Raw genomic sequence first — 27038 nt, forward strand, 5'->3', positions numbered from 1 at the left:
GACACAGAAGACGTTTATATACGTTATATATTTGGATATTTCTGCTTTTTGGATCCGGCGGTTACCTGACTTATCAAGTGAGTAGCAAAACGTGGGCAGCTGTTCAAAGCATCCCAAAGCTGCCTGCGATGCTAGATGGAATCTGCAGAGCGATCAATGCTCCGACTGAATTGTTAAGAGAGCTAAGCAAGCTGGATACGGTTCTTGAACAGAATCGTAGCCTGGAAGCAGCTTTTGGACTCAGAGGTGAAAGGATTTAATCATGGAGAAGGTTGTTCACTCGAGAACTGCAGAAAGTCCCAGAAATTTGGATATTTGGATTCACAATTGAGAGATAACAGTAAAAACTCTTAAATTGGTTGGAAATCCACACAACTGCTTGAACCAGAACACTTATTGTTTTTCTAAATCTGGTGCCCCAACGTGGCCTTGGCAACTTCTGCTAAGTGGCTATCGACAAAATATCTCCTGGATGTCATGTAATCATGGCGATCTTTCCCAGCACCCCCAAACAGCTGTGACCCAGATAAGACTTTGTGGCCGATTGAGAAAACTTCCATCTCTCTCCTCAAGGACAATGGCGCTCTTGTCTGTGTTGACAGTCAAATTCTTGCACACACTTTCATAGTTATATATTAGCACCCCCAAGATTCCACCGCACTCTTGCAAAATCTTTTTGGTAGCACTGTTGCCTTGCATCAAGAAGGTCCTGGGTTCGATTCCCGGCCTGGGGTCTTTCTGCATGGAGTTTGCATGTTCTCCCAGTGAATGCGTGGGTTCACACCGGGTACTCCGGCTTCCTCCACACAGTCCAAAGACATGCCTGTTAGGTTAATTGGTAATTCTAAATTGCCCTTAGGTGTATGAATGAGTGTTTGTGTGTTGCCCTGCGATGGACTGGTGATCTGTCCAGGGTGTACCGCCTCTTGCCCATAGACTGCTGGAGATAGGCACCAGCTCCCCCGCGACCCACTATGGAATAAGCGGTAGAAAATGACTGACTGACTGGATAAAAAGTTTTTCTGTCTAAGGAAACCAAGCAGATTGCATCCAGTCGTAGCAGTCTTTCCTCCTGGATGAGCATGTAGAGACAGTAGACAGTCACTGGCGTTGACTTTGCAGCAATCCCTCATACTGAGCATGCATGTAGCGACAGTGGAGGAAAAACTCTCTTTTAACAGGAAGAAACCTCCAGCAGAACCAGGCTCATTGTGAGCGGCCATCTGCCACAACCGACTGGGGGTTTGAGAGAACAGAGCAGAGACACAAAAAGAACACAGAAGCACTGATCCAGGAGTCCTGTCTATGGGAAGGAAAAGTAAATGTTAATGGATGTAGCTCCCTTAGTCATTTCATCTAGAAAGAACAGATAAACTCTGAGCCAGTTTTCAAGGTTAGAATCTGAAAGAAAGCACATAGTTGGTCAGAGTAGAAGCTCAGTCTGTAGCTATGTCTAGGAGAGAGACAGGGTTAAACACTAAAAGACAGGGCCAAGTGGATAATCTGTAGAAGGTGAGCATTAAGTTGTTGCCAGCACAAGCTTGGACGATGCCACTCTCCAGAAAGGTGTCACAGGTAGACAGAGTCAGGCCAGATGTAGCTTCTAGGAAGAGAAAAGAGAGAACATAAAGTTAGAAGCTGAAATAACAGCAAATAATGCAAAATTGGTGAGTAGTATGAGAATGTAGCGAAGAGAGTGAAAGCGGTCATTATGTCCCCCAGCAGCCTAATGGTGCGTTCACAATGAACGCGGATTCTGTGATAGGAGCGGCCGATTTACATGTTATCCCTATGTAGAGGCGCTTTCAGGAGTGGCGCGGTGCGAAGGAAATGGAGGACGCGGTGCGGAAGGTGCGCCGAGCAAAGCGGGAGCAAAGCGAGATCAATGGACGAGTTGAAAAATGTGAACTTTTTCCTAAATTTGCGTTGCGTCAACCAATCAGGGACTGGATGTGGCTGCGGCGTAGGGTGAGAGACCGCAGCAGAGAAGAAGCGGTTGTCAGTGAAGATGGAGGACCAGATCATAGTGGCGGTGTGTGGCAAGCCAGAGTTGTATGACTCAGCTAATTACTTTTATCGAGACAAGTACAGAAAGGACCTGGCCTGGTTATGTTTAGGCACAAATATCTTATATTTAGGAGATGTGGACATTAAAAATCGGCTGTTGTTTTTTACTGAGCTGAGATTTATTTACTCACCAAAGACAGATTGACAGGCGTTCAGCAGCGGGGATATAGTGCCGGTAGTTGGTGTCCCGGAGGCCGATTCGTCTCCCAACGCGGGACAGCAGATCTTCAAACTGGGTCCTGGATAGACGGAAGTACCGCTGAAATCGACCATCATCCAGACGCAGCTCCTGGAGTAGGTGGTGGTAATCTCCGAACTGTTCCCGTCCCTGAAGAATCTGGTGAACCCAGGGACGTCAGTGGCGTTTTTCGGCTCTCCACAGGTAAAACGCCGTAATTATCAGTGAAATCCATGTCCACCATGTTCAGTTGAAGCCAGCAAGCAGCAGATGGAAGCACCTCCTATTTGAAGACGTGGCGAAGCGTTGCCGCTTGTTGCCAAATGCCAACGCGGAGATCACGCGGAATGTCAAGCGGGCAAAAGCACACAAATGAGGCGAAATATTCGCAGAATCTGCGTTCGGTGTGAACGCACCATAAGCCTATAGCAGCATAACTACAGAGATAGCTCAGGATAACCTAAGCCACTGTAACTATAAGCTTTATCAAAAAGGAAAGTTTTAAGCCTAGCCTTAAAAGTAGACAGGGTGTCTGCCTCACGGACTAAAACTGGGAGCTGGTTCCACAGGAGAGGAGCCTGATAACTAAAGGATCTGCCTCCCATTCTACTTCTAGAGACTCTAGGAACCACCAGTAAACCTGCAGTCTGAGAACAAAGTGCTCTGTTAGGAACATATGGACCAATCAGATCTCTGATGTATGATGGAGCTAGATCATTAAGGGCTGTATATGTGGATTTAACAGGGAGCCAATGAAGAGAAGCTAAAATAGGAGAAATATGATCTCTTTAATTTTCATCAGCACTCTTGCTGCAGCATTTTGAATCAGCTGAAGGCTTTTAACTGCATTTTGTGGACATCCTGATAGTAAAGAATTACAATAGTCCAGCCTTGAAGTAACAAATGCAGGTACTAGTTTTTCAGCATAACTCCTGGATAGGATATTTCTAATTTTGTCAATGTTCCAGAGGTGAAAGAAGGAAATCCTAGAAACCTGTTTAATATGGGATTTAAATGACATGTCCTGGTCAAAAATAACACCAAGGTTTATTACTTTATTACCGGAGGTCAATTTAATGTAATCCAAGTTAAGTGATTGACTAAGCAGTTTCTTTTTTAAAGACTCCTGTCCAAAGACGACAACTTCTGTCTTGTCTGAATTTAGAAGCATAAAATTTAAAGTCATGCAAGTTTTTATGTCTTCAAGACATGCTTGTAGTCTATCTAACTGGTTGGGCTCATCAGGATTTATGGATAAGTAAAGCTGAGTATCATCAGCCTAACAGTGAAAATTTATCCTATGCTGCCTGATAATTTTACCTTTTAGAAGCATATATATAGTAAAGAGAATTGGCCCAAGTACTGAACCATGTGGTACTCCACAATTAACCCTGGAGTTTGAAGATGATTTATCATTTACATGAACAAACTGGAATCTCAGACAAATAAGATGCCAACAGCCTAGCACTGTTCCCCTGATCCCTACAGCATATTCCAGCATTTCTAAGAGAATTTTGTGATTGACTGTATCAAATGCAGCACTGAGATCTAACAGAACCATAACAGACACAAGTCCATTATCTGAGGCCATAAGAATATCATTAGTGACTTTCAGCAGAGCTGTTTCAGTGCTATGATGATCTCTGAAGCCTGACTGAAACTCTTCAAACAGGTCATTGCTGTATAAATGCTCACACATTTAATTAGCAACTATTTTCTCAAGAATGGAAGATTGGATATAGGTCTGTAATTTTTTAAGTCATCTTGATCAAGCGAAGGTTTAAGTAAAGGTTTAATTACAGCTACCTTAAAAGCTTGTGGTACATATCAATTTACTAAGGATAGATTAATCATATCTAAAATGGGGCTGGTAATCAGAGGGCACACTTCCTTAAATAATTTGGTTGGGATTGGGTCTAACATACAAGTTGAAGGTTTAGATGAAGCTAATATTTCTGATAACTCAGGAAGCTCCACAGGATCAAAACAGTCCAAACACAGATCAGGTTCTACAGTTATTTCCAATGTTGTCTCACTTGCTGAGGATGAAGTAATCATCTTCGGGAGTATGTCAAAGATTTTCTTTTTAATAGAATCAATTTTATTTAAGAAGAATCCCATAAAGTCATGACTGGTGAGAGCTAAGGGAAGGCATGGCTCAACAGAGCTATGACTCTGTGTAAGTTTAGCAACTGTACTAAAATGGAAACCTAGGATTATTCTTGTTCTCTTCTATTAATGATGAGAAATGAGCTGTTCTGGCTTGGTGAAGTGTCTTTTTATACAACAGTAGGCTATTTTTCCAGATTAAGTAGGAATCCTCTAGGTGTGTAAAGCGCCATTTTCTCTCCAATTTTCTAACATTTTGTACGCAGTACTTTAAAGCACCTTAAATAACCAGTACCTTAAATAACCAAATTATTTAAGGAAGTTTTCCCCTTTGATTACCTGCCCTATTCTAGATATGATTAATCTATCCTTAGTAAATGGATATGCACCACTGGCTTTTAAGGTAGCTGTAATGAAACCTTTACTTAAGAAACCTTCACTTGATCAAGATGATTTAATAAATTACAGACCTATATCCAGACCTGTGCTTTAAAGTATGCAGCTCTTAATTAAACCAAGGACCTAGCCTCCTTTTAATGATTACCTTCTTTTTCAAGGGGGCTGCATTGTCTAATGCACCACGCAATGATGAAGTAACACTATGAACAAGAGAATTAATTTGTGAAGGGGAAGAAACAAAATTATTGCCCTCCATTGTGCTTTTCTGTGATAATGTGGAAAATGAAAGTGGACCAGATTCTTTAAAGGTTGTTACAGCATTGTCTGATAATGATGTACTATAATGAAATGTTCTTTCAGCTGTGGAGTACTCGGTTAAGATAAACTCAAATGTTATTAAAAAATGGTCATACAGGACAGGGTTATGAGAAAATATTGTTATGTCTTTACACTCAATGCCATGTCAGCACAAGGTCCAGAGAATGAAGACAACGGTGGGTAGGTTTGTTAATGTTTTGAGCAAAGCCAATTGAGTCTAAGATAGCATTAACGGCTATATTTAAGCTATCACTTTCAGTGTCAACATGAATGTTAAAATCCCCCACTATAATAACCTTATCTGTATTTAACACTAAATCATATAAAAGGTCTGAAAACTGATCTAAAAATTGAGAGTAAGGGCCTGGTGGAGGGTACAAAACAACAAACAGAAGTGGTTTTAGTGCTTTGCAATTTGGATGAGGAAAACTAAGGATTAAACATTCAAAAGAGTTGTAGCTATTGATTGGTCTGGGACTAATCAATAAATCAGACTGAAAGATGGTTGCTACTCCTCCTCGCCCAGTATTTCGAGGAATGTGAAAATTTAAATAATTAGTAGGAGTTGACTCATTTATAGAAACATAATCCTCTAGCTGCAGCCAGGTTTCTGTGAGGCAAAATAAATCAATCTGATTGTCACAAATCAGGTCACTAACTAGCAAAGTCTTTGAAGAGAGAGATCTTACATTCAGTAAACCACATTTAATTGTTTTATTTTTCTTTTCAGTCAGAGTTGTTTATTTTTATGAGATTTTTCCTGATTTCCTCGTTTTACATTACAGGTCCTTCTCAAAATATTAGCATATTGTGATAAAGTTCATTATTTTCCATAATGTAATGATGAAAATTTAACATTCATATATTTTAGATTCATTGCACACTAACTGAAATATTTCAGGTCTTTTATTGTCTTAATACGGATGATTTTGGCATACAGCTCATGAAAACCCAAAATTCCTATCTCACAAAATTAGCATATTTCATCCGACCAATAAAAGAAAAGTGTTTTTTATACAAGAAACGTCAACCTTCAAATAATCATGTACAGTTATGCACTCAATACTTGGTCGGGAATCCTTTGGCAGAAATGACTGCTTCAATGCGGCATGGCATGGAGGCAATCAGCCTGTGGCACTGCTGAGGTCTTATGGAGGCCCAGGATGCTTCGATAGCGGCCTTTAGCTCATCCAGAGTGTTGGGTCTTGAGTCTCTCAACGTTCTCTTCACAATATCCCACAGATTCTCTATGGGGTTCAGGTCAGGTGAGTTGGCAGGCCAATTGAGCACAGTGATACCATGGTCAGTAAACCATTTACCAGTGGTTTTGGCAATGTGAGCAGGTGCCAGGTCGTGCTGAAAAATGAAATCTTCCTCTCCATAAAGCTTTTCAGCAGATGGAAGCATGAAGTGCTCCACAATCTCCTGATAGCTAGCTGCATTGACCCTGCCCTTGATAAAACACAGTGGACCAACACCAGCAGCTGACACGGCACCCCAGACCATCACTGACTGTGGGTACTTGACACTGGACTTCTGGCATTTTGGCATTTCCTTCTCCCCAGTCTTCCTCCAGACTCTGGCACCTTGATTTCCGAATGACATGCAGAATTTGCTTTCATCCGAAATAAGTACTTTGGACCACTGAGCAACAGTCCAGTGCTGCTTCTCTGTAGCCCAGGTCAGGCGCTTCTGCCGCTGTTTCTGGTTCAAAAGTGGCTTGACCTGGGGAATGCGGCACCTGTAGCCCATTTCCTGCACACGCCTGTGCACGGTGGCTCTGGATGTTTCTACTCCAGACTCAGTCTACTGCTTCCGCAGGTCCCCCAAGGTCTGGAATCGGCCCTTCTCCACAATCTTCCTCAGGGTCCGGTCACCTCTTCTCGTTGTGCAGCGTTTTCTGCCACACTTTTTCCTTCCCACAGACTTCCCACTGAGGTGCCTCGATACAGCACTCTGGGAACAGCCTATTCGTTCAGAAATGTTTTTCTGTGTCTTACCCTCTTGCTTGAGGGTGTCAATAGTGGCCTTCTGGACAGCAGTCAGGTCGGCAGTCTTACCCATGATTGGGGTTTTGAGTGATGAACCAGGCTGGGAGTTTTAAAGGCCTCAGGAATCTTTTGCAGGTGTTTAGAGTTAACTCGTTGATTCAGATGATTAGGTTCATAGCTCGTTTAGAGACCCTTTTAATGATATGCTAATTTTGTGAGATAGGTATTTTGGGTTTTCATGAGCTGTATGCCAAAATCATCCGTATTAAGACAATAAAAGACCTGAAATATTTCAGTTAGTGTGCTATGAATCTAAAATATATGAATGTTAAATTTTCATCATTACATTATGGAAAATAATAACTTTATCACGATATGCTAATATTTTGAGAAGGACCTGAATTTTTAAATCTATTCAGTTTTGGCCGTGGGCGAGACACTGTCTTAATAGGGTAATGGGTGGGTAGCAGTACAGAAGCTGCAGAGAGGAGTGTTAAACTACAACCATACTTCCTGGTCTGAACCCTGGGTTGTGTTGAAGCCGTCTCTGCTTTCCCGGGTCCGTTGATTTGGGTACAGGTTTCAAAGAGTGAAATAAACACAAGTACAATCTACTTATGTTCGCCTCTGCAGAGTGAGAGATGGAGACTCCAGCCAAGTATCTGTAAGCCCAACTCTGAACTCTTGCTTCCAGCTCGTTTTATTCAGTCTCAAGGGTGTGTTCAACATATACGTATATCATGGCACACATGTATAAAATAACATAACAGTCCCTTAGGTCCAAATAAGGAATACTTCTGATTGTAACATGCAACTCATCCTCCCCTGTCTCTGGCCTTCCCTGTCCTCTTCTAATTTATGACCTTGCACTCTCTATGCTTCTCACTCCCTATGTTTTCACTCCCCTAGGCCCCTTCTATGCTTCACTCCTTAAGGTTGACCCCCCTATTTCCACACATTGCAGTTACACACATAGATAGTTTATATTCTACAGTTGTCAGAGTTTTGGAGAACTAATAAATTCGTCCAGATTCCTAAGGCGCGGTTGAATGACAGCATCCGGCTAAACATGTCGTCACTGGTCAGATCAGGGAGGGGACCAGAGAAAATTACGGAGTCCGACATTGTTTTGGGAAACTTACACACCGAAGCAACACTAACTTTGGTGACTGGGTGTCATTACCGCCAGCGTGAATAATAATCTTACTGTATTTACGCTTATCCTTAGCCAGCTGTTTCAGGTAGGATTTGATGTCACCCGTTCTGGCCCCTGGCAGACATTTGACTATGGTCGCTGGTGTCTCTAGTGCCACGTTTTTGACTATGGAGCTACCAATTACCAGAGTCGGCTTCTCAGCGGGTGTGTCGCTGAGTGGGGAAAATCTGTGAGAAACGCAGATGGGTTTGTGGTGACCTGTGGGCTGGGATCTAGGACTATGCTTTCTACGTACCGTCACCCAGCCGGCCTGAGGCCCCGGCTGCGTGGGCTCTGCTGGAGGACTGCTACGGGGAGCTACCCTCGGTGGCTCCGCTCTGGCTAAGGGGCCTCGGCTATCTGCTGGTTTTTCAACAGCATGGAGCCGGGCCTCCAATTCCGACACCCTCGCCTCCAAAGCTACAAAAACAATACATTTATTACATGTACCATTATCACTAAGGGAGGCAGAGGAGTAACTGAACATCTGACACTGAGAGCAGGAGAAAGGAGGAAGCTCAGAGAGAGAAACAGCAGAACAGGTAGTGTTGAAGCCTAATTTAAGCTTCCCTGGGTTGGTTTATTTTAGGATAAATCCCCGTTAAAATAAAACACTTGAACGCGCTGTTTAAGTTTCGCCTTGGCCAAGGGGAGAGATGCTTCCGTCTGCTGCAACTCTGCTCTTCTCCCTGCCTCAGCTGTTTTTATTGAGTCTCAAGGGTGTGTTCAACATTTCTTTTTTTTTACAGATATCATATCACTTAGTTGTACAGTATAACAGTTCTCACTTCCAAATAAGGAGTTGTTTCTTCTGACTTCAACAGTCAGGAAACCATTACTTCCTGCTCTCACTTCCAGCAGGCTTATCTTAGTCTGTCTTCTTGCACAACCTGTTCTTCACACTGTCATGACCTCCATCAGCACATTTCAGTTACACTCATAGATAGTTTATATTCTTCAGTAGCCATGGTGGAGTTAAAGCTAACGCTAAGCTAGCGACCCCTTGCCACTACTAGAAAACCCGTGTAAAACATGCAGTCCCCAAACGTTAAATACAGCAACAGAAAGTATGTGTTTTAACATGCTTATGTATTAGAACAAATAAGAGATATCACAGTAGAGAGAAATCGGATCAATCGAGAGAGCTTCACACACCAAACAATCCACCGAGTGCAACAGTGAAAACAGGAAGTGACGAATACGCCTTACCACGCCTTTGATGCCTAAGATGCTTTATTATTAAGAGTGGCTTAGAACCAATTTCTACCAGTAAATCCTAAGGATTATTATCATTTGATTTGTTTTTCTGTGCTTGATTTTCTGTATCAATGTTTTTTCTCGTGTACAGCGCTTTGAGTGCCTTGTTGCTGAAAAGTGCTATATAAATAAACTTCACTAAATGTCTTCTTTTTTTCACAACCCCTCACTTCTAGGAGTTTTCTGTTTTCTTCTCACTTTTCATATATCGGATGGTCTGAGGTTTGGAGTAGCCTTTAGTAATGGGAGCTCCCTCCTACTCTAAATAAACTTGATTGGGATTAATCCCCATCTAGCGAATGTAGCATATCTGGATTAGGAAGTTTGTGTCAACTGCCGGGTCTTTCAGAATTATTTGATTAACCATAGCAGTCACTGGAAAAAAATGAATGAGGAATAGCCTTGGGTCAAATAGGGTTAAAATTTGCAGTTCTGTTTTCAGTCACTTTTTAGTAGATTTAGAGGTCTTGCCACACTGCAAAAATGGCACAATTATTAGGCTGAGAAACACATTACCAAGTCTGGAATGTTGAGTTGGGTCAACTTTTTATGATCTCTCTGGGCCTTTACAAGTGATATCCATGGAAACTGCACCTGAGAACTTAGTCCATCCTTCAGTCAGGGTTGTTTTGGCATCTAAAAGAAAAATGATTAAATTAAAGCAGTGTATCACATAGCTGTCTTACAATGGATTCATCATTTGCACTGATATTATTCTGTCTTTTTGCAAGGTTGGGGACTATTTTAATGCATATCCAAAAGATGTCTTGGCTGTATTTGATGAGGTGTTACAGAAAAAAGCTTTGGATTTAACAGATGATGCTTCTCTCAGAGACAAAAGACAAGGATCAAAAAAGAAAAGCACGAAGCAGATATATCACACCCGCATCACAGGTAAGACTTTAAGCTGTTTTTAAATACTGTATATGTTGTATTTAATTGATATGAATAAATTGTGTGTATATATATGCAAATTATATATACACACACATACTATGGTACGGAAGCCCTGAAAGGCAAGTAAATATAAATTTCTCAACAATATAAAAGTCTCAATGAAGTATCTTTTTCTCATGACTTTAGAAGTTAGGTGTAGGTAAAAGAAAAAAAAATCTACATTAAAATATTTCTAATTTTTATTTATTTTTTTGTTTTTATTTATTTATTTTATGGTTCTGCTCTGAAGGGCAAGTGAGAAAAAAAAGTGTAAGGATTATGATTATTGATTAATTAATATTTATCAATAATTACTGGCTCAGAGTTTATCTGTTCTTTCTTCCTAGGTGAAATGACTAACTACATCCATTAACATTTACTTTTCCTTCCCATAGAAAGGACTCCTGGATCAGTGCTTCTTTGTTCTTTTTGTGTCTCTGCTCTGTTCTTTCTCTCAAACCCCCAGTCAGTCGTGGCAGATGGCCGCTCACACTGAGGCTGGTTCTGCTGGAGGTTTCTTCCTGTTAAAAGGGAGTTTTTCCTCTCCACTGTCGCTACATGCATGCTCAGTATGAGGGATTGCTGCAAAGTCAACGCCAGTGACTGTCCACTGTCTCTGCATGCTCATCCAGGAGGAGTGAATGCTACAAGTCACTGACTGGATGCAATCTGCTTGGATAGAAAAAACTTTTTATCCAATTTGAATAAATAACTGAATCTGACTGCACTGTTCAATGGTTAGTTATTAATTGGAGTGCATGTGCCTGATTTGAAATCTATATGATTCGAATGAATTGACTCAGTGCATTTTAAAGTTACCCTCCTTTCACACAATGCAACAGGGAACAACACTCTCCAATTATTTTTACCTCCGTCTTCTTCCCTCCCTGTTGGTTGGAGTAAGGGGGAGTCAGGTTTAGCCTAAACCGGCTCAGTTATGGTTGAGGTACAAACACACCCTCCATTTCTGCTTCCTGTATGACCCCTTCTCTTTTCCAATGGTTATAATCAGTCTGACAGAGAGAGGTATCCCCAATCCTTTTGGTTTTTAGTACAACAATCGCCACCAGTGGGCTCTACATGGACAAACTTTATCAGTTTATTATTTTACTTAGTATCCCTACACATAGTCCATTCTAAAATGGCCAAACACTAACACTCAGCAGTTTAATCTAACCTCCCCAACAACCCTATACCATTCCAAACCCTTTGTGAAGTGCCTTGAGACGACATGTGTTGTGAATTGGCTCTTTATAAATAAAACTGAATTGAATTAAATTAAAAATCATAATTCAGAAAATATTTTCTCAACCAAAAATCATTACTTACGAACAGAAATCAGAGATATCCCCTGGTGTTGTAATTATGGTCTCAAAGCCCTTAATAATTTACAATGAGTAAATTATCATTAATAATTGTTAATTATTAAATAAAACCACAAAATGTCACTGTTTAATCAACCGCTTCACCGAAGGTGTGGGAACTTTGACCTTATTTACTATGAAAGTCAAACCAGCAGTTTATGGGCAAAAATGATGTGGAGCAAAGCTTTTGGAGTGGCCTCCACCAACCTGCAGTCATAAAACTCCCAAAGTTGGTGCTCAGTGAAACACAAAGGGTTGTAAAACTTTTAGATCGCAACCAGTGGAAAAACACTAAGAGTGAAGGCAATGGAACAGTGAGTGTTCCACCATGAGGTTCTAGCTGCAGCTTCTGAGAACTTCTCGCACTCCAACTTTTACGTTCACCTGAGTCTGCGCTCAGGTGTTCAAAACAGAGTGAGAGACACACAGCTTCAAAGCACAGTGGCTTTCATAGTCCAACAGCAGTCAAAGTTTCAATAAGACATTGCATGCTCATATGACTTAAAACACATTGGACTACAATAAGTGGCGATTCTAAATCGCCCCAAAATCCTACTTTATCCTGCCCATGGTATTTCTATTAGAAATAAAACAAAAACGGGATTACTTGGTGCCGTCTTCTCTGGGCGGGAGATTTGTTACGCGTCCGTAACAAACTCAAAAGCGGTCGGCTTCTCCTTTGGCAAAGGAGGACAAATATGACGGACTGTCAGCAGTCGACTGAAGCAAAAACAAAGACGAAAATTTAGTCTCCTTGGAAAACCTCCGTGGATTTTTTCTTGAGTTGCGTGTCAAGTCCACGCCTTGGATAAGTAGGGTAAAACTTGCTGGTCTCTTATCCCAATAAGCATTTAGCTCGTTGACCTTCTCATGAGTTTGGCCAGTGAGTAGAATGAATGAAACCCACATGTGAGTTTCTACTCCAGAATGATGCCTGCCTCCGTTGTATGGTAACCGTGTCTCGGGTTTCCAGCGGGAAAAAAAGCAATGGTGCAGCATCTCCCGTGTTGTTATATATAGCCCATGCTGGGAGTTGTAGCAGACAATACTGGGGGGTGTAAAATCAGACGACACTGGGAGGTATGGTAGCGAACAAATGGTCCAACAAGAGGCTTATTTTTCAAAGTGATTGTCTTTGTAATATGTTGCTATTGCCACTAAATGCACTGGAGCCACCAGCCTTCACTAACAGCTGGATTGCTCAAATGGATAGTCAAATGGCTAGTTTCCAAGAACCAGTGTGCCATTTTCTAGATGAGATTGTTGTAAAGAAAAATAAAATACAGTAAAAGCACATAAACAGTGTATTTGTTGGGCAGGCTTTGTTGTTGTCATACCAAGCTTGTAAATTTATGTGCGATATCGAATTAACAACAGCATTGATCAAGGATATTTGTCAAATAAATGACAATTGCCCACCATGACTGCCCTTTTGTGGCACCTAGACTGTATCTTGCAAATCGCCTTAAACCCTGGTGTCAGTACATGCATATCATAACTTGTCACAATTAGAGAGGGGTACAATAAATCACCAGGCAAAAATTTAAATATGAAGCCTGCATCATCATTTTACCATTACTTGTTTAATGTTTATAATTGGTATATGTGAGATATAAAGCTTTGTGATAATTATAGGTAGCTGAATGTAAAAACTATTTTATCTGTGTATTGTTGTGGACAGAGTTGGTAATATAGTGATTTTATGGAATGTTCCTGAAAGCAGTGCTGCAACACTTATTTTGAGGGACAATGTCTGTCTCCACCATCGGGAAGTAGCATATTTATTAGCTTGACAGCTTGAGTCTTCAACTCTCAAGACAGTCTAAGTGTGCTTTGATTACTGAGAAAAATATTTAAATCAAAGTCTATTAATCAATCAGTGCAGTTTTTGTGTTCATTTTAAAGAGGAAATCCATGTTGTAATTAGGATTGTTTATATCAATCTAAGCCACAACAGTGTACAGTGAAATCCCTCCTTCATTGGTTCATGCCGGAGGACAGACTCTTTCAGTGTGGAAACAGTTTCTGGACAGGTCCCAGTGATCTCTCCAGCTTCATTTCCAGCTTCAATGTCTCTTCACCTTTGTTTGCAGTTTAACACTTGTTAAGAATTAATTAACAAGTCTTAATTAACAAATAATTAATTAGTTAATAAGGTTAATTTTATGGTGAAAAATGTTTTTTCTTTTCAACTATTGGAATAAATTACTTTACTATTAACGACTTTACCTTATGACAACTACAATAGCAATATAATATTAATAATAATTCTTGTAAGGTTAGGTTTGAGTTCATAAAATCTGGTAGTTAAAAATATACTCTAGTAGAAAAAGATAATTTGGTCAAACTTTGAAAATGAGTATACATTTTTTCTCATCTGTCATTCAGGGCTTCCATACTACTGTGTTCATGATTTAATTTTACTTTTCTGGTCTACAGGTCCTTCTCAAAATATTAGCATATTGTGATAAAGTTCATTATTTTCCATAATGTCATGATGAAAATTGAACATTCATATATTTTAGATTCATTGCACACTAACTGAAATATTTCAGGTCTTTTATTGTCTTAATATGGATGATTTTGGCATACAGCTCATGAAAACCCAAAATTCCTATCTCACAAAATTAGCATATCATTAAAAGGGTCTCTAAACGAGCTATGAACCTAATCATCTGAATCAACGAGTTAACTCTAAACACCTGTAAAAGATTCCTGAGGCCTTTAAAACTCCCAGCCTGGTTCATCACTCAAAACCCCAATCACGGGTAAGACTGCCGACCTGACTGCTGTCCAGAAGGCCACTATTGACACCCTCAAGCAAGAGGGTAAGACACAGAAATAAATTTCTGAACGAATAGGCTGTTCCCAGAGTGCTGTATCGAGGCACCTCAGTGGGAAGTCTGTGGGAAGGAAAAAGTGTGGCAGAAAACGCTGCACAACGAGAAGAGGTGACCGGACCCTGAGGAAGATTGTGGAGAAGGGCCGATTCCAGACCTTGGGGGACCTGCGGAAGCAGTGGACTGAGTCTGGAGTAGAAACATCCAGAGCCACCGTGCACAGGCGTGTGCAGGAAATGGGCTACAGGTGCCGCATTCCCCAGGTCAAGCCACTTTTGAACCAGAAACAACGTCAGAAGCGCCTGACCTGGGCTACAGAGAAGCAGCACTGGACTGTTGCTCAGTGGTCCAAAGTACTTTTTTCGGATGAAAGCAAATTCTGCATGTCATTCGGAAATCAAGGTGCCAGAGTCTGGAGGAAGACTGGGGAGAAGGAAATGCCAAAATGCCAGAAGTCCAGTGTCAAGTACCCACAGTCAGTGATGGTCAGCTGCTGGTGTTGGTCCACTGTGTTTTATCAAGGGCAGGGTCAATGCAGCTAGCTATCAGGAGATTTTGGAGCACTTCATGCTTCCATCTGCTGAAAAGCTTTATGGATATGAAGATTTAATTTTTCAGCACGACCTGGCACCTGCTCACAGTGCCAAAACCACTGGTAAATGGTTTACTGACCATGGTATCACTGTGCTCAATTGGCCTGCCAACTCTCCTGACCTGAACCCCATAGAGAATTTGTGGGATATTGTGAAGAGAACATTGAGAGACTCAAGACCCAACACTCTGGATGAGCTAAAGGCTGCTATCGAAGCATCCTGGGCCTCCATAAGACCTCAGCAGTGCCACAGGCTGATTGCCTCCATGCCACGCCGCATGGAAGCAGTCATTTATGCGAAAGGATTCCCGACCAAGTATTGAGTGCATAACTGTATATGATTATTTGAAGGTTGACGTTTTTTGTATTAAAAACACTTTTCTTTTATTGGTCGGATGAAATATGCTAATTTTGCGAGATAGGAATTTTGGGTTTTCATGAGCTGTATGCCAAAATCATCCGTATTAAGACAATAAAAGACCTGAAATATTTCAGTTAGTGTGCAATGAATCTAAAAAATATGAATGTTAAATTTTCATCATGACATTATGGAAAATAATTAACTTTATCACAATATGCTAATATTTTGAGAAGGACCTGTATATGAAAACATTTGTTCACAGGTCTGCCAGTGTGTGCAGAACTAACTAGACATACCATTCCGAGATCCAGAGATGTGGGACACTTTTTGTCTGTGACTGGTACTGTCATACGTACCAGTGTGGCTAAGGTAACAATTCATATGTTAACAGTTTAACTATACAATTTATATAATGATCTTCTCTTCTTGGATCAGGATGTCTTGTTTCTGTTAATGGTTTATAGTTTATTAAAAAACTGAGCTGCTGGTGCAACATTTTTCTCTCTGCTGTCAGTGTGAAGGGCTTCAAAACTATCTCCAACATAGAGGCACTTCCAATCCAATCCAGTTTATTTCTAAAGCACATTCTAAAACAACCAGTATCTGATCAAAGTGCTGTACATTAAGATAAAAACTCGTATTCGTCGTCTTCCGCTTATCCGGGACCGGGTCGCGAGGGCAGCAGACTCAGCAGAGACACCCAGACGTCCCTCTACGTAGACACCTCCTCCAGCTCCTCCAGGGGATCCCAAGGTGTTCCCAGGCCAGCCGAGAGACATAGTCCCTCCAGCGTGTCCTGGGCCATGCCCTGGGCCTCCTCCCGGTGGGACGTGCCTGGAACACCTCCCGAAGAAGGCATCCAGGAGGCATCCGGTATAGATGCCCGAGCCAAAATGCACTGGGAACAGGTCGGACTTAGTGCCGGCAATGCGGACCAAACTCCTGCTCCGCTTGTACAGGGACCGGATGGCCCCTAATAAAGGGCCCCCGATTCCATACTCCTGGAGCACAGGGCATCACGAGTGACAGTCGAATGCTTTCTCCAGGTCCACAAAACACATGTGGACCAGTTGGGCAAACTCCCATGAACCCTCAAGTACCCTGTAGAGGGTATAGAGCTGGTCCAGTGTTCCACGGCCGGGACGAAAACCACACTGCTCCTCCTGAAACCGAGGTTTCACTATCGGCCGGACTCTCCTCTCCAATACCCTGGCGTAGGTCTTACCAGGGAGGCTGAGGAGTGTGATCCTGTAGTTGGAACACACCCTCCGGTCACCCTTCTCATGAAGGGGGACCACCACCCCAGTCTGCCAGTCCAGAGACACTGTCCCCGACCACCACGCAATGTTGAAGAGGCGTGTCAACCATGACAGCCCCACAACACCCAGAGATTTGAGGTACTCAGGGCGGATCTCATCCACCCCCGAAGCCCTGCCACCACAGAGCTTTTTAACCACTTCGGTGACTTCAGCCTGAGTGATGAAAGAGTCCAACCCCGATTCCTCAGCCTCTGTTTCCACCAGGGAATGCGTGATGGCAGGATTGAGGAGATTCTCGAAGTACTCCTTCCACCGCCCGATAATGCCCTCAGTCGCGGTCAGCAGCATCCCACCCCCGCTGTAAACAGTGTTGGCGAAGCACTGCTTCCCCCTCCTTAGGTGACAGATGGTTTGCCAGAATTGCTTCGAGGCCAACCGGTAGTCCTTCTCCATGGCCTCACCGAACTCTTCCCAGGCCCGGGTTTTTGCCTCTGCCACAGCCCAGGCCGCGGCACGTTTGGCCTCACGATAGCCGTCAGCCGCCTCAGGAGTCCCACAAGCCAACCACAGCCGACAGGACTCCTTCTTCAGCGTGACAGCGTCCCTTACTGCCGGTGTCCACCACCGGGTTCTGGGATTGCCGCCGTGACACGCACCGCAGACATTACAGCCCCAGCTACGGGCAGCAGCATCGACAATAGATGGTAATAGAAAAGAACAAACAACTCGTGCTGTGTTGAATGCCACGGAGAACAGATGAGTCTTTATAAAGGATATAAAAGAAGAAAGTGAAGGAGCCTGCTTAAAATTTAGAGGCAACCTTTTCGATTAGGGTCAGCTCTGAGCTTCAGCCTCGTCTTTGGAATGGCCAAGAGCTGACCTTGGAGTCTGTGAAAGAAAGTACGGTTGAAGTAAGTCCAAGAGATAGGGTGGAGCAAGGCAATTTACTCATTTAAAAACGGATAAAAGAATTTTAAAATCAGTTCTGTAGCGCACAGGGAGCTAGCGAAGAGCAGCCAGCATAGGAGTGATGTGTTCTCGTCTGTATGATCGAATTAGAAGAGGAGCAGCTGTATTTTGGACAAGCTGAAAGAGCAGCCTGTCTGATGCCAAAATACAGAGCTGTTGTGCAATGATGGGTTTGGCCATTTAATTTTGGCCAAGCCACTTGAAGCCTGTCAAGAATACAGCCCAAAGTAGCATGGTATTATAGAACAATTGATGAAAGAGGAGATTTGAGCACTGACGTTCTGGAACAGGAAGCCCTGCACAAATATATAGAATAAACACACATCAGCTTCTCTCCAAAATATACAAATTTATTCAGAAATTATGTTGATTACCATAAATGGAAACAGTGTTCTCTCGCCCGGACGCGGGTTACCGGTGCCCCATTCTGGAGCCAGGCCTGGAGGTGGGGCACGCTAGCGAGTGCCTGGTGGCCAGGCTTTCACCCTTGGAGTCCGGCCGGGCACAGCCCGAAGAGGAAACATGTGTCCCCCTTCCGATGGGCTCACCACCTGTGGGAGGGGCCAAAGGGGTTGGGTGCATTGTGGTATGGGTACCGGCCAAAGGCGGAGACCTTGGTGGTCGGATCCTTAGCTGCAGAAGCTGGCTCTTGGGTGGGGAAGGAGCCTGAGTTGGTGTGCGAGGTACAGAGGTTCCAGCTTGAAATTATGTTGTAGATGCCCAGACACTCTGCGGAGGAAACCCATTTCGGCTCTTGTATCCAACTCTGCAGCATCGCGTGGAAATAGGGGGGAGTTCCACTGGATTGGCAGACGGGGTGTTGGTCCCCCTATTCAAAAAGAGGGACCGTAGAGTGTGTTCTTACTATAGGAGAGTGACACTCTTAAGCGTCCCTGGTAAGATCTGTTTGGGGTCCTGGAGAGGACAGTTGAAGCCGGCAGTAAGTCGGACTCTTTTCCAGTGAGGGTTGGACTCCGCCAAGGTTGCCCTTTGTCACCGATTCTGTTCATAACTTTTATGGACAGAATTTCTAGGTGCAACCAAGGTGTTGAGTGGATCCGTTTTGGTGGCCATAGGATTGCGTCTCTGCTTTTTCGGATGATGTGGTCCTATTGGCTTCATCGGCTCATGATCTACAGCTCTCACTGGAGCAGTTTGCAGCCGAGTGTGAAGCGGTCAGGAGGCGAATCAGTGCCTCCAAGTCCGAGGCCATGGTCTTGAGCTGGAAAAGGGTAGAGTGAAGGAGTTCAAGTATCTTGGGGTCTTGTTCACGAATGAGGGAAAAATGGAGTGGGAGATCGATAGACTGATAGATGCTGTGTCAGCAGTGATACGGGCGCTGTACCGGTCTGTCGTGGTGAAGAGAGAGCTGAGTCAAAAGCAAAGCTCTTGATTTACCGGTCGATATACGTTCCTACCCTCATGTATGGTCATGAGCTTAGGGTTGTGACCGAAAGAATGAGATCATGGATACAAGAGCCGAAATGGGTTTCCTCCGCAGAGTGTCTGGGCTCTCCCTTAGAGATGGGGTGAGAAGCTCGGGCATCCGGGAGGGACTCAGAGTAGAGCCGCTGCTTCTCAATGTCAAGAGGAGCAAGTTGAGGTGGCTCGGGCATCTGGTTAGGAGGCCTCCTGGACGCCTCCCTGGTTAGGTGTTCCGGGCACGTCCAACCGGGAGAAGGCCCAGAGGAAGACCCAGAATATGTTGGAGGGACTATGTTTCTCGGCTGGCCTGGGAAAACCTTCGGATTATTTCTTTTGCGGACCCACGCAATACTTTTGCCTTCGCTCGCAACACTTTTACGATCCCATGCTATACTTTTTGCGTTCTCACGCAATAGTCTTTGCATTATCTTGCAATACTTTGTGGGAGACCCGTTTTTGAGATTTATTGAGTTTTATTTTGAAATCGGCCTTAAATAAAAGGATCTTCAATCAGACTTAAAGACCGTTATTATCCACATGCTGTCAAACTGCTGAACTCTGGACCATAATACTGCACGAAACCACATCTTTGACACTTTATTTGCTTATTACTGCTGCATGATTTGTACTTTTTTTGCACTCCACTTTTGTTTTTATAGTAATTTGAACGGTTCTTCTTATCCTAAGCATGTAATCGCATTGTTGACTGCGTGTTAACCTGCATATGATAAATAAACCATATCAATGCCATAGTCAGTTTGTCAAATGTGCTGCTGTTCCAAAATGCACAGCTTTCTCAAGGTGATTAACAACTTTTGCGAGCGAACGCAAAAGTATTGCGTGGGGACGCAAAAGAAAACAAAAGTCCCCCATGTCCCCTCGCGGACTCAGTAGTGTTCCAACAACAAGTTCACAAATGCAATTTGATTGGGTAATAAAAATATTTCAATAAAATAAAGTTTTTTAAGTATTGTTTGCTAAATTAGAAATCCGTAACCTTTTGGAAAACTGAGTGTTTAACGCGTGTTACTAGCCACTACTTTGGATGATTCTTGAATGGCATGATGGACAGTTGACATGGTGGAGAGGAACGTTTTTAGCCTCTTACAAGAAAAAGCTTGTAGCTTATTTAGCAACTTCTTTAAGTCATATATGTACCTTTAACTACCATTAATATAGATATTGTGCATATAAGTGTTAGCGGCACGTTAGAGCAAACTGTAGCATGAACAAAATGAGCAATATTGTGAATTATCTTATCTACCATTTAGCAATATCAGAGCTATTATCCTCTAGCAGCGAACATATACACAAGTTAGCACGTTTTTAAGGACATATTTGGACATATTTTAGCAGGTTAGTTGGGAGGGATGAAATAACATAAAATGTAGCAAACACACATTACTTTACCATTAGTCTTTAAACCTCTCTTTGAAATAAAGTTTGAATAACCGGTTGCTTCAGTTACACCTTACTCTAGGCTCAGTGACATTTAGCATTAGCATAGCACATTACAGATGCCAACAGGAAGACAGGAGGTCCAAAGGGCAATGAGTTGTGTGCCAGGCGGCGAACAGAGAAGCGTGCAGTGTTGGGAATATTGTCTGCTTGGGCTGTGTGCATCAGGTGAGCAGAGCTGCGGTTTTATTGCCGCTTTCTTCAGGCAGTGGAGAAAACCGTTTTCGATAAGAGACACCGCCTCTTTTGGGGAAATCTCTGGCTCAAATTCTTTTTTTGCAGAAGCTCAGAAAGTAAGGTTAAGGTGACTAGTCTTATTTTAGCTGGTTAATGATTGACAGTTACACAGACATTAGATCATACTAAACTTTGGACTCTCCCTTTACTCGGATGGCGAGATAAAGACATTAATGCTCGTGGTCTCCCCGATGCAACACGTTGATGGTTGTGGGTAAAAAGAGCAAACAGGGCTACTTACCAGTGTTTTGTACTAAATGTCATGGGGGTTTGAGCTGTGGCTCACCCTTCCTGGGGCTGTCCTGAAAGTAGGTTAATGCTTTGCATTCTGAGATTCAGGGTTTTTCTCCCATGTCACAATTATGCACGACTTTGCCTGATCAATAAAATCAAATCCCAATAAAATATGTAAAGGTTTATTGTTAAGTTCAAGGGGTAGGGATATATTTCAATGCACTGTAAGTACTGATTGCAGAAGGCCAGACCAAGAGACTATTCAAAATATAGATTTAATAATAATGACCCATTTTCTACTCATGCCATGCACAGAATGTTGTCTCCAGTTCTAGTGTGAAAGAAAATGTTAGTGTTATCATTAGGTGACTATAGTCAACAGAGCATTGTGGATCTTGTGAAGGAGCTCTACTTCCACACTGACAGGCTTATTTCTTCCCAGGTGTAGTAACAGGTGAAGTATCCGTCACGGCACACTGTGATCAAAGTTAAACACATTTCAACTTTAACTGAAGCACCGCGCAAGGTCCGCTGAGCTGCATGTCTAAGTGGAGTGAAAAAGTGACCTGTGCACTCCACTTGTGGTTGGTGCAATGACATGCCTTTTAGTGGGGAAGGCCCATAAGAACTTAGACCTTGGGCTGTTGTGGAATATGTTGTTTTTATTTATATAATTCTGTCCTGGAATGACCTTGTGAATCCTTGTTCCTGATTGTTTTAATAATGATAATAGTTTAGTTGAGGGTTGCCATTTAAAGATTATTCATCTTCCTGATTGAACCAACATGTCACACATCGATAAAGGCCAAACAACTGTGGGATTTACAAGTACAATAGAGGAGATACACAAATGAATGCTGGACTCTTCCTTTTGTATTTCTTCTTTTCTGTATTGATAGGTTTTGGAGTATGAACGTGACTACATTTGCACAAAGTGCCGACATGTTTTCAAGGTGCAAGCTGATTTTGACCAGTTCTATACCTTTGTCCAACCTGTGGGCTGTCCAAATCCTGTTGGTTGTAATTCCAGTAAATTGAGCTGTCTGTCTGAAGGATCTGAGCCTGCTGCCTGTAGGGATTACCAGGAAATCAAGATACAGGAGCAAGTATGGAACATTTACATATAATTCATTTTCTTTATTTCTGTGAAATAAAGTTTAAAAATTGCAAATGGTTTGCTAAAGACCCCCTCTTACAACAGGTGCAGAGGCTGTCAGTGGGCAGTATTCCTCGTTCTTTAGTGGTAGTTCTGGAGGATGACCTGGTTGACAGCTGTAAATCTGGTAAGAATCAGCAGCCAGAATATTTGTAAGATACACTTGACAAAAGGCTGAAATTTCCTGCAGACTTCTAGTGCTGGCTTTGAGTCAGCGCCTTGAGCCAGCGGCATGAACTGATAAGGCTCAGGCCTGCTGGGCTCCACAAAGTCTACCTGAACCTCCGGTGATTAGGGGGTCGAAAAATCCTCCACCTCAAAAGATCGATTGGTGGCAAAACTATATAATAGTCTATAATTGTATATCTATAACGATATATATTTCTACATTCCTGTTTCTAGGTGATGACATAACTGTTTATGGTGTGATGTGTCTCCGCTGGAAGCCCTTTTATGATGGTTCTCCCTGTGATGTGGAGTTGGTCCTCAGAGCTAACAACATAGAAGCAAATAACCAGCAGGCTGCTGCTGATTTGTTGGGAAGAGATGTTCAGGAAGAATTTGAAGAGTTCTGGGACAGCTACAAACAGAATCCACTAGCTGGTCAATATTATTTGCCATTTAACATAATATCTTTACATTTCTTGTGTAACCTGCATTTTTAATGCCATTTTCCCATCTCTTTCTGTAGGTCGGAATGAGATCTTGTTGAGTCTGTGTCCACAGGTTTTTGGCATGTATGTAATTAAGCTGGCCGTAGCAATGGTTCTGGCTGGTGGGGTGCCGAGAATCGACTCTTCTGGGACCAAAGTTAGGGGTATTTCTCATCTTCTTTTACCTCCAAATCAACATAAGAAATACTTTTTTTTATTTTAATGAGTAACAGTTATAAAATGTTTAAACTGTACTTTTTTACCAAAGGTCTTGTGACAATGAAAACGATGCAGTATATTTAAAAATGAAAGTACCGTTCACAATGGATTGCTTGGATGCAAAATTATGTAGGATATAATATTATAGTTATAATTATAAGTCACATGTGTTCACTCTTTCCATAAAAATAACATGGTTGAATAGACGCTAACTTCTTTTACCGTCCACATCAGGTGTCTTTCCTTAAAGACTCATGGTAAAACCTGTGGATAGTGGCGGGGACATTATATAATGCTGAAGAATAAAAAAGTCTAGAAAAGGAGGGTAAATCATAATTGATATTGCTATTAAAATTTCCAGCAACAGAATTGCAATGAAACATTTCTTGAAATCCTCCAGACATACTTAATAACCTAGGTTGAGATCCATCATTAGTGCTGGTGCTTGTGGAGTTGTTTATATTGGTGTACTACACTTTCTGCAGTTTTCCTCTGAAACTGTTGGTTTTGCTGCTAATGAAATTTACAACAAAGCAACTAAGTAATGTAAAAAAGAAAGATGGAAATAAATGGGCCCAGGGAAGTCCATTGGGTAAACGGGTATATATAAGGGGAAAATGTATCAGTGCTTAAAGGGGACATATGCAAAATCTACTTTTTTAGCTCTTAAACACATTTTTTTGTGTAATGGGAGTCTCTGAAAGTCTAGAAAATTTGAATTTAGTCACTCCAGATCCTGCAATATATTGATGATATATTTAGATGCTTTTCGGGTCATATCAGAATCAGAAAAGCTTTATTGCCAAGTACGTTTTTGGACATACAAGGAATTTGTTTTGGCGTAGTCGGTGCAATACAATACAAATTAAACAGTATAAACATATCTACAATATAATATAAATATATGTGCACAGTTTTAAGTGAGTGAGAGTAAATATAGAGCAGTATAAGATGCAAGAGCAATACAACAGTGCAGATGATCATTGTGCAAGTAAAGCAGGAGTCCAAGTTGAGCGTTAATGTAACACATAGAGTTACAGGTTACAAGTGTCCTGTCAGCAAAAAAGGGGGGGTGTGGGGGAAAGGGAGAGTGTCAGGGTGGTTTCTGGGCTTTGTTAACCAGGCTGGTGGCAGATGGGAAAAAATTGTTCTTGTGGCGTGAGCTTTTGGTCCAGATGGACCGCAGCCTCCTGCCAGAGGGGAGAGTCTCAAAGAGTCTGTGACCGGGGTGGGAGGGATCAGCCAGAATCTTCCCTGCCCGCTTCAGGATCCTGGAGGTGTACAGTTCCTGGAGCGACAGTAGACTGCAGCCAATCACCTTCTCAGCAGACCGAATGACACGCTGCAGCCTGCCCTTATCCTTGGCTGTAGCAGCGGCGTACCAGATGGTGATGGAGGAGGTGAGGATGGACTCAATGATGGCTGTGTAGAAGTGCACCATCATAGTCTTTGGCAGGTTGAATTTCTTCAGCTGCCGCAGGAAGAACATCCTCTGCTGGGCTTTCGTGATGAGGGAGCTGATGTTTGGCTCCCACTTGAGGTCCCTGGAGATGATGGTTCCCAGGAAGCGGAAAGATTCCGCAGTGTCAATTGTGGAGTCACAGAGGGTGATGGAAGCAGGTGGGGCTGGGTTCTGCCTGAAGTCAACAACCATCTCCACTGTCTTTAGAGCGTTGAGCTCAAGGTTGTTCTGGCTGCACCAGTCCAACAGATGGTCCACCTCCCATCTGTACGCGGACTCGTCACCATCAGAGATGAGTACGATCAGGGTGGTGTCGTCCGCAAACTTCAGAAGCTTGACAGACTGGTGACTGGAGGTGCAGCTGTTGGTGTACAGGGAGAAGAGCAGAGGAGAGACAACACAGCCTTGGGGGGAACCGGTGCTGATGGTCAGGGAGCCAGAGACGTGCTTCCCCAGCCTCACGCGCTGCTTCCTGTCAGACAGGAAGTCAGTGATCCACCTGCAGGTGGAGTCGGGCACACTCAGCTGGGAGAGCTTCTCCTGGAGCAGAACTGGGACGATGGTGTTGAAGGCAGAGCTGAAATCCACAAACAGGATCCTGGCGTAGGTTCCTGTGGAGTCCAGGTGCCGGAAGATGAAGTGAAGGGCTAGGTTGACTGCATCATCTACAGACCTGTTGGCTCTGTAGGCAAACTGCAGGGGGTCCAGGAGGGGGTCGGTGATGTCTTTTAGGTGTGAGAGCACAAGGCGCTCAAAGGACTTCATCACCACAGAGGTCAGGGCGACGGGTCTGAAGTCATTAAGCCCTGTGGTCCTTGGCTTCTTGGGAACAGGGACGATGGTGGAGGACTTGAAGCAGGCTGGCACATGACATGTCTCCAGTGAGGTGTTAAAAATGTCTGTGAAGACTGGAGACAGCTGATCAGCGCAGTGCTTCAGGCTGGCTGGTGAGACAGAATCCGGTCCAGCAGCTTTCCGGGGGTTCTGTCTCCTGAAGAGTTTGTTGACGTCCCTCTCCTGGATGGAAAGAGCCGTCCCCGGCGTGGGTAGGGGGCTGGTGGGGGGGAACTTCAGGGTGGGGGTTGGAGGTGCCAAGGCCCCTCTTGAGGTTGGGGAGGTGGGGGTGGTGGATTGTGGCTGCAGCTGTTGGGGGGTGTCGTGGGGGATGGTTGCAGGACTGTCCCTTTGTCTTTCAAAGCGGCAGTAGAACTCGTTCAGGTCGTTGGCGAGGCGTCGGTCGTTGATGGAGTGGGGGGCTTTCGGCTTGTAGTTGGTGATTTGCTTGAGCCCTTTCCAGACAGACGCAGAGTCGTTGGCTGAGAACTGGTTTTGGAGCTTCTCAGAGTACAGTCGTTTGGCCTCTTTCACTGCCTTGCCAAACTTGTACTTTGCCTCTCTGTATATGTCTTTGTCCCCACTCCTGAAGGCCTCTTCCTTATCCAGTCTTAACCTTCTGAGTTTGGCTGTGAACCAGGGTTTATCATTGTTGTAACTCACCCTGGTGCATGATGGTACACAGCTGTCCTCACAGAAGCTGATGTAGGAAGTCACAGCCTCTGTGTACTCGTCCAGACTGTTGGTAGTAGTCCTGAACACATCCCAGTCTGTACAGCCTAAACACGCCTGGAGATTCTCCACAGCCTCACTGCTCCACTTCCTTGTCGTCCTCACAACAGGTTTGCAGAGCTTTAGTTTCTGCCTGTATGCAGGAATCAGGTGGACCATGATGTGGTCGGATTGGCTCAGTGCAGCACGTGGGACGGCGTGATGAGCGTCTCTGATGGTGGTGTAACAGTGATCCAGAATGTTGTCCTCTCTGGTTGGACATTTTATAAACTGTCTATATTTGGGGAGTTCGTGGGTGAGATTACCTTTGTTAAAGTCGCCAACGACGATAACTAAGGAGTCCGGGTTGGTCCGCTCCACACTCAGTATCTGGTCGGCGAGCATGCGCTGTGCGACCTGCACGTTAGCTTGCAGCGGGATGTAAACACCGACCAGGATGAACAAAGCGAACTCACGGGGGGAATAGAAAGGCTTACAATTTATGATGAAGGATTCCAGGTCTGGAGAACAGTGCTGCTGAATCACTGTCACGTCGTTGCATCAACCACTGTTGAGGTAGAAACAGATTCCTCCACCTTTCGCTTTGCCGGAGAGTTCCGTGTTTCTGTCCGCTCTGTAGAGCGGGAATCCTGCCAGCTGCAGCGCAGAGTCCGGTATTAATCCACACAGCCACGTCTCCGTTAAGCACAAAACTGCCGATGAATAAAAGTCCCTGTTTTTCCCCAACAGCAGTTGTAGTTCCTCAATTTTGTTGGGAAGTGAGCGCACGTTAGAGAGAAATATTTTCAGGTGT

General features: G+C 43.4%; 1 protein-coding gene across 3 annotated transcripts in view; it reads left to right on the plus strand.

Annotated features, from left to right (window-relative positions):
- mcm9 (minichromosome maintenance 9 homologous recombination repair factor) overlaps window positions 1-27038 on the plus strand; it is a 78118-nt gene that overhangs the window by 14356 nt on the left and 36724 nt on the right. Inside the window, exons 3-8 of one of the 3 annotated variants that reach the window (XM_047387063.1) lie at window positions 10246-10408; window positions 15870-15976; window positions 22089-22295; window positions 22391-22472; window positions 22748-22948; window positions 23037-23162. In XM_047387063.1, coding sequence (XP_047243019.1) covers window positions 10246-10408; window positions 15870-15976; window positions 22089-22295; window positions 22391-22472; window positions 22748-22948; window positions 23037-23162 — 886 coding nt within the window. The remainder of the gene's footprint in view (window positions 1-10245; window positions 10409-15869; window positions 15977-22088; window positions 22296-22390; window positions 22473-22747; window positions 22949-23036; window positions 23163-27038) is intronic. The other 2 variants (XM_047387065.1, XM_047387064.1) reach the window with 2 other exon arrangements.

Source organism: Girardinichthys multiradiatus, chromosome 15, assembly GCF_021462225.1.
Source record: "Girardinichthys multiradiatus isolate DD_20200921_A chromosome 15, DD_fGirMul_XY1, whole genome shotgun sequence".
NCBI classification, from domain to species: Eukaryota; Metazoa; Chordata; class Actinopteri; order Cyprinodontiformes; family Goodeidae; genus Girardinichthys; species Girardinichthys multiradiatus.